We start from the raw sequence: 8,105 nt of genomic DNA, 5'->3' as shown, positions 1-8,105 counted from the left end.
GCAGCAAGAGGTTAGGATCTAGAATGCATTGCCTGTTTGGGTACATGGTGGAGGCAGATACAATCATGGCTTTCAAAAGGGAATTGGGGATAAGCCCCCAAAGACAGAAAAAAGACAGACTGAAGATATAGCAGGGCTATGGGGAAATGAGATTAGCTGAGTAGCTCTTGTAGAGCTGGAACAGACTTGAGGGGCCGAATGGTCTCCTTTTGTGCTGTAGTTATTCTATGATTCTACAATTTCTAACCCAGGGTTGTCCAACATACAGCCCGTGGGCCAGGATCCGACCTGCCAAAGTTCTCCTGGCCCGCGGGTGTAAAATTTATCCGGGGCTGATCCTCATCCTCGCAGAGCTCTGTGACTGGAAATGGGAAATATCCCATTGTCTTCTAGCAGAGTGGCCTTTTCAAAAACATTGCGCTGAGTTTCACAGCTGACAGCTGGGGAAGCAGGAACGCGCTTCCCAACTTTGACAGATTTGGGGTTTTCTGACTTTTTTTAAAAGCCCACCGGAAACCCCCAAATCTGTCTGATGTTGGGAAGCGCATTCCTGTTTCACAGCTGTCAGCTGTAAAACTCAGCGTGATGTTTTTAAACAAACTGAACAACCACAAAGTTGCTGTGCTGAGCGCTCCTGCTCAATGCAACTCAGAGAGGAGGGGAACAGAGAGAGAGGGTGGTGGGGGGGGGAGAGAGAGAGAGGGGGAAACAGAGAGGGGGGGGCAGAGCGAGGGTAACAGAGCGAGGATGACTCGGGGGTGGGAACAACAGAGTGGGGAGAACACGGGGGAGAGAGAGAGACAGGGACACAGAGAGAGAGATCAAGATCACTCCTGACAGATGAACATCTATCCAGAAGACTCTGCATCATTACATCAAGTGTGTGGGCAGTGATTGACTACTTATGCAAGCAAAAACAATGCCAGGTATGTCACTAAATCAGTTTTCAATATAGTGATGAGGAAGTAAGTTAATACATTGGTCTTCTCATTTAAAGCTTCTTCACAAAAATGCACATTTGTTGTTTTTATTAGCAAGATTACATTTTTAATGACATTAACATTTCGAAACGTTCTCACCACCACCCCCGTCGAGGAAAAATCGTAATGCGGCCCTCCGCCCGAAAAGGTTAGACAACCCTGTTCTAACCCATTCTGTACATTTTTTGTGTAACTGCAGACATTCCCATACCCGCACAGAGCAAGATTTTAACTTACTCACAATCCACACAGAGTGTAAAAATCGGACCCAGGATTATGTTCCCCAAATCTTTCCTGTCAGTCTCCCGCCTACTAGTGCCTCATTATGTTCACAGTAGATCTCCAACTAACTTTCTATAGCTTCTTTATCATAGATTTGTATCGCGTTTATGGTTCAGCAACAAAATATTTAGTATTTCCAGTTTCAAGAAATCTGAATTCTGCATCTAACCATTTCTGGGGCTTCAAGTTCGTCAAAAAACCCACCCCGTCAAATAACCGACAGGACGTATTTGTCTGTGCAGCAAGTTCTTCTCCCGGGACACTCGTTTGTAAACGGCGATGCAAACAATTGCAGGGACCACTTCCGGGAAGAGGTGCTCGGACATTCTCTCCGCTTCCGTCAGCGGCGGAAATCTCGCGAGACTGCTCCAAGAACAAAATAAAGAATCAGGGATCGCTTGGTGGGCGGGCGAAAGGAAGCCGTCATGGCGGCGTCGCTATTGCGCCGGGACAAGAGAAGTGCAGCTGCTTTGTTGAAGGCCGAATGTTCTCGGCTGGATGGCAGAGGCGTCCAGTTGCTCAGTGACCTACTAGATGTCGTGCTGAGCCCGGAGAGGCCGGTGGCTGAGGCCGAGACGATCGAGTGGTGCAAGTGCCTGATGGCCGGCGGCGAGAGCTTCGATGACTTCTGTAAAATGGTGCGCGGGTATGACAACGCGACTCTGTGCGGCTTAGTGTGGACAGCAAACTTCGTGGCCTACCGGTGCAGGACGTGCGGGATCTCGCCGTGCATGTCCCTGTGCGCTGAATGCTTCAACGCCGGCGAACACACGGGTCACGATTTCAATATGTTTCGGAGTCAGGCGGGCGGGGCCTGTGACTGCGGGGACAGCAGTGTGATGCGGGACAGTGGGTGAGTAACCTGAGCCCGTACTCTGAGACTGTGCGCGGCCACTTGTTCTCATCTCCGGTTTGGGCACTGTCGGTTGGGCTGCGGACTCTGGGCTTATTTTTTAAAACTTTTTTTTATACAGACAGTTATACATAGCACGCACTGGTTATTTGTTGACATTGATTTTAGTCCAGGAGCAGCAGCGCTTGTTTTTGTAAACTCTTTGTGCTCCTCTTTTACGCGGAGAATCCAGATACTTTAAAAAAAAATTCCGCTTGTCTGCTTTTGGATCCACTTTCATAAGATTAGGAAAGTTGTGTAGACATAAACTTTACGGTAAATCCTTAATTTCTAAATTAGCTTAAATGCTTTAATGTTTAAATTCAGTAAAGTTAGAAATTTTACGTTGGTTCTTAAAAAGCTGCTGCAAGTTTGGAAACTTTGATGTTTTAAGAGTCGCCTAAACAACATGCAATCACTAGTAGAGTTCTTTTTGCAGAAATATAAATTCGATGTAAAGTCCGTACACGATCGTAATAGTGCCCTAAATATCTTAAGTATCGGCTAGTTATATTCACTTACTTTGCTTATGTATATATGTGATGCCGATGCCCATGCAAATTTGACTCCAAAGCGCTGTAAAATGTAACATTCAATACTGTTATCGGTTTCTTAGCGAAACGCCTCAAAAGAAATTAAGGACAGGAAAATTAACACTTATCTCCCCAAATGTTAATACCAGTTGATTTGACCTAGTGGAAGAAAGTTTGAAGCAGGCTTTTGATGGGGAAAGATGTAGTGAGACAGGTTTAAGAACGAATTCCAGTGCGTGGCACTATAATGTCTCCAGTTGGGGATGATAGAACATGATTAATATCGCACCTTCAAGGTTGTAAAGCATCCCAAGGCCCTTCACATGAGCGTTATCAAACAAAATCTAACACAGCCTTGTAAGGAACATCTGTGACAGGTGACAAAACTTGGTCAAAGAAGTAAGTTTTAAGGAGGAGAGAGAAGTAGAGAGGCAGAAAGATTTAGGGAGGGAATTCCAGATTTTAGGGTTTAGGCAACTGAAGGCATGGCTGTCAGTGGTGTAATGATGAAAATTGGGGGTGCACAAGAGGTCAGAATTGAGTCAGTGGAGGGATTTGAATATAATAATTTTAAAATAGAGTTGTTCAGGGCATGGGAGTTAATGTAGGTCAGTGAATATGGGTGATGGGTGAATGGGACTTGCTGCAAGTTAGGACATGAGTAGCAGAGTTTTGCATGGGCTCAAGTTGATGGCTCAAGGTCAGCCAGGCACTGCCTCGATTTGTAAAATTCTATCCTTGTTTCCAAATTCTCCCCCCTCTCCCATGTCCTTGCCCCTCCCTATCTCTAATCTCCTGCAGCACCGCAGTCCTCAGATGATCTGCGCTTGTCTAATTCTGGACTCTTGAGCATCTCTGACTTTAACTTCCTCGACCAATGGTGGTTATGCTTTCAGATGCTGAGGTCCTAAGCTCTGGAAATTCCCTCCCTAAATCTTTCTGCCTCTCTACCTCTCTTTCCTCCTTTAAGATGCTTCTTTAAAACCGACCTCTTTGACCAAACCTTTGGTTATCTGCCTAATTTTGCTTTAGGTGGCTCGGTGTCAAATTTTGCTTTATTATGCTTCTGTGAAGCACGTTGGGACATTTTATTGCGTGAAAGGCACTTGTATAAATACAAGTTGTTGTTGCCTTGACATCAACCTTACTAGGGCTCCTTAGTTCCACGCTCGGTCAAATGCTGCTTTGATGTCAAAGACAGTCGCTCTTGCTTCACCTGGAATTCAGCTTTCTTATCCATGTTTGGACCAAGGCTGCAATGAGGCTGGAGCGGAGTGGTCCTGGCAGAACACAAACTGCGCAGCAGGGAGCAAGTTACTAGTTAGTAAGTGCAGCTTGATTACACTGTCGACAACCCTTTCCATCATTTTGTTGTTGATTGAGAGTCGACTGATGGGGCGGTAATTGGTGAGGTTGCATTTGTCCTGCATACTTGAGCAATTTTCCACATTGTTGGGTAGCTGCCAGTGTTGTAACAGTACTGGAACAGCTTGGTTAGGGGTGCCGCTAGTTCTGCAGCACCCATCTTCAGCACTGCAGCTGGGATGTTGTTGGGCCAATATCCAAAGTCCCAAAGTGCTGTGCAGCCAATTAAGTTCTTTTGAGGTGTTGGCCCCTGGTATGATATAGGGAACATAACCAGCTTGTGCACTGCACAATGACCAGATAATATATTGCTGTTTGAGAAATATGTTGGCTCCTCTGCTCTTCAAATAGTGTCCTAGACTTTTTAATCCCCCTGAGAGGGCAGGTAGGGGTCTCGTTCTAACATCTCATCCGAAAGATAGCACCTGAAGGGATAGCAATTCCTCAGTACTACTTTGATGCATCAGCTTGGATTATGTGTTGAAGTTTTTAAGAGTGGGGCTTGAACTTGGAAACAAAAGTGTTATCACAGAGCCACAACGCTTACTGTGGAATTTGTTGAATAGGGGTTATAGGTGCGTGGGTCTTAGTACAAAAAAAATGCATGTGGTGTTTCAGAGACTGGTAATCAGTGTTAAAGAATTGGAATATGTGGTTTGAGGGATGGATATGATGTAGCCCTTGAATAAAAACAGAATATGCTCGAAATGCTCAGCAGCTCGAGCAGCATCTTTGGAGAGAAAAACAATTAATGTTTCAGGTCGATAACCTTTCATCAACACTGGAAAAGTTTGGTTTTAAGCAAGTGAAATGGGGGAGGGTGGAAAAAGAACATAAGGGAAGGTCTGAAGGGTGGAAGACAGGAGGGATTAAATGAGAGAAGGGTTGGTGGTGCAGGGCTAAAGGGAGTGGTAAGGAAACAAAAAGATATGCCTACATGGGATATGAATAGCAGAATGATCAACAATAGTTGCCATCCAAAAGCAAAAACAAGGGGAAAACAAGAGGAAGATGGAAACATGCAAAGAAAAAGAAAACAAAATGGGGGAACAGATTGCAGTCTGAAATTGTTGAACTCAATTTTGAGTCCAGAAGGTTGTAAAATTCCTAACCGAAAGATAAGGTGCTGTTCCTCAAGCTTGCGTTGAGCTTCATTGGAACGCTGCAGGAGGCCGAGGACAGAGGTCAGTGTGTGAGCAAGGGAGAATTAAAATGACAGGCAACCAAAAGTTCGGGGTCATGTTTGCGGACTGAACAGAGGTGTTCTGCAAAGTGGTTTCCCAACCTGTGTTTGGTTTCCCCTGTGTAGAACAAACTGCATTGTGAACGGCACATACAGTATATTAAATTGAAAGAAGTACACGTAAATTGCTGTTTCACCTGGAAGGAGTCTTTGAGACCTGGCAGGTGTTGCATCTCCTGTGTTTGCATGGAAAGGTACTCTGGGAAGGAGAGGGGGGGTTTTGGGTGACTGAGGAATGGACCAGTATGTCATGGAGGGAACAGTCCTTAGAAAAAGGAGGGGAAGATGTGTTTGGTGGCATCACACTGGAGGTGGCAAACATGGCAAGGGGTGATCCATTGAATACAGAGGCTGGTGGGGTGGAAGATGAGGACAAGGTGAACCCTATCGTCGATCTGGGAGGGAGGGGAATGGGTGAGAGCAAAAATGTGGGGAACAGGACGGATGCAATGGAGGACCCAGTCAACCACAATGTGGGGTGGGAGAGAGAGAGAGAGAGACCTCAGTTGAGGAAAAAGACATATCAGAAGTGCTGATATGGAAGGCCACATTAAAATAAATGTGGTGCTGAAACTGGGGGAATGGAATGGAGTTCTTGCAAGAAGCAGGGTGTGAAGAAGTGTAGTCAAGGTTGCTGTGGGAGTCAGTGGACTTATAGTGAATATTCCACCCTTCTCTCACCTTCATGTGATCCACCTCTGACTCGACTCTTTTCCTCAACTTGTCTGTCTCTCTCTGGGAATAGGCTATCAACAAATATTCCCTTCCAGCATTTTTTATTTTTATTTCAGATTTCCAGCATCTGCAATAGTTTGCTTTTGTATGATGAGGATCTTTTTTGGCTTCACTCTGGGGGGGGGGGGGGGGGAGTCAAACAGGGCACTGAGGTTGCATACTTTCTGATTCAACCTGAGCAAGCAATCAGGGACAGTAATGGAACTGGAGATCAGAGTCTCGAGTTTCTGGTGGGAGTTGGAGTTGAACAGGATGCCTTTTGGTCTTGCCATTGTTGAGATGGAAAAACATTGGACTGATTTACGTCATTTGTGACAATCAAGCTGTTGGTTATTTGAGAGGTAAAGTTTGGATTTTGCTTCCCTTTACTGAGCTGGATGTTCTAATTCTCTACTGCTAGGATTTGCTCATATGCAATTAAATTTATGTTGCCAAATATTTAATTTTATAGTCACAGTCTCTCAATTCCTGTTAAAGCAATAGCTACTTAGTCATGCAAATCACTGTAGTTTGAAACAATGGGAGGAGCCAAGGAGGTTAATTAGCTGAAATGATGACCTGGTTAAAATGCATCTTATGAGACCATCTCTATTAATGTCCTTTTGTCTTTATACAGTATTGTGGAAGTAGCTATTCACAGGTAATTACATTATGAAAGGTATATTGTTGACATACTGTTGGAAGAAATTCTCAGGGAAGTCTTCTTGTGTGATCTGTGTTTTTGTGGTAACAGCAAAAGGCTGAGGTTTAGAAGTCTGAATCAATTTATTATTGAAAAGCTTAGCTAAATAAAGTTTATAGTATTAGTTATGTGTTTTTATTTTTTGTAACGGGTGTAGGGAAATTGTTCTCACTGTGAAAGCTGCACTGTTCATGCACTTTATATAAATAAACTAGTTGATGATTTGAAGCTGTGCTTGATCTCTGTAAAGTAATATTCCAGTCTGTTTTCCAGAAAAAGATGAGAATTCACATGGTGCATTATTTTCGTGGTTGTGATTTGGAGGAAGGGTTCTGTATTATGATTTCTGGGCCATGCTATCGTTTAACTAGTTATTAAGTAGGAAAGGTACATTTCAGATCATAGATAAGAAATTTGCTTATGTGACTGGCCATGCTAAGCCCTAGAGAATATCTCATGAAAACCTAAAAATTGCAGCTGTTTTATGCTATACTTGACCACTAGATAAGCTCAGAATGCCGGAAACTGGTTGGAGTTGTGCTGTGAGCACAATAGTGCAGGCAACATGGGCCTGATGATGATAAAAAATAGAAAGTGCTGGAAATACTCGGGTCGGGCAGCATTTGTGGAGAGAGAGAAGCAGAGTTAGCGTTTCAGGTCTGTGACCTTTCATCAGAACTGATCTGCAGTGTTTTTAATGGTGTTGGTTTTGCTGCTTTCAGAAATCTGGAGGGTTATGAAAGTGCTTGTGATTATATCCATGTAAGCTGAATACAATAACCAGAGTTTCTGTTCAGCCCTGATCTCAGTACAATAACAAGTATTGGGAATTTAAAGATACATTTCAGTTCATAAATAACGAGAGCTCACTTCTGGAAGTAATCTTTGGCTTTTATGCATGAGGAAAAACAAAATGGTGATGGCTAAATTTACTGTCTATTATAATTTGCCTTTTCTGAAAGGTCAGTTGCTCAGTTAAATGTCTAAATAAAAAAAGTTTACATTTGTAGTTTCCAGACAGTAGAAATTTAATAAGTTTCTGGAAAATAAGTAGGCTTTTTTCTTGTACACTGAAGTTGTATAAACAAATTTAGTGTACACTGACTTATTTTGGAATTAGAATTGTAAACATACATTTTTATTTTCTTTAATTCTTCTCCGAATGATACGAACATATGAACATACGAATTAGGAGCAAGAGTAGGCCCTCCGAGCCTGCTCTGCCATTCAACAAGACCATGGCTGCTCTGATTGGAACCTCAACTCCACATTCCCGCTTACCCTCGATAACCTTTTGCCCCATAGCTTATCAAGAATCTATCTACCTCTGCCTTAAAAAAATATTCAAAGACACTGCTTCCACCACCTTTTTGAGGAAGAGAGTTCCAAACAC

At 43.4% G+C, this 8,105-nt stretch overlaps 1 protein-coding gene across 8 annotated transcripts in view; it reads left to right on the top strand.

Moving 5' to 3' along the window:
• Positions 1–1,629: 1,629 nt before the first annotated feature.
• ubr3 (ubiquitin protein ligase E3 component n-recognin 3) overlaps positions 1,630–8,105 on the top strand; it is a 416,754-nt gene continuing 410,278 nt past the window's right edge. For all 8 annotated transcript variants that reach the window (XM_068035371.1, XM_068035370.1, XM_068035368.1 and 5 more), the window contains exon 1: positions 1,630–2,115. In XM_068035371.1, coding sequence (XP_067891472.1) covers positions 1,688–2,115 — 428 coding nt within the window. In that variant the 5' untranslated portion in view covers positions 1,630–1,687. The remainder of the gene's footprint in view (positions 2,116–8,105) is intronic.

This window comes from Heterodontus francisci, chromosome 7, assembly GCF_036365525.1.
Source record: "Heterodontus francisci isolate sHetFra1 chromosome 7, sHetFra1.hap1, whole genome shotgun sequence".
Lineage (NCBI taxonomy): Eukaryota > Metazoa > Chordata > Chondrichthyes > Heterodontiformes > Heterodontidae > Heterodontus > Heterodontus francisci.
This window is presented reverse-complemented; position numbering and strand designations above follow the sequence as displayed.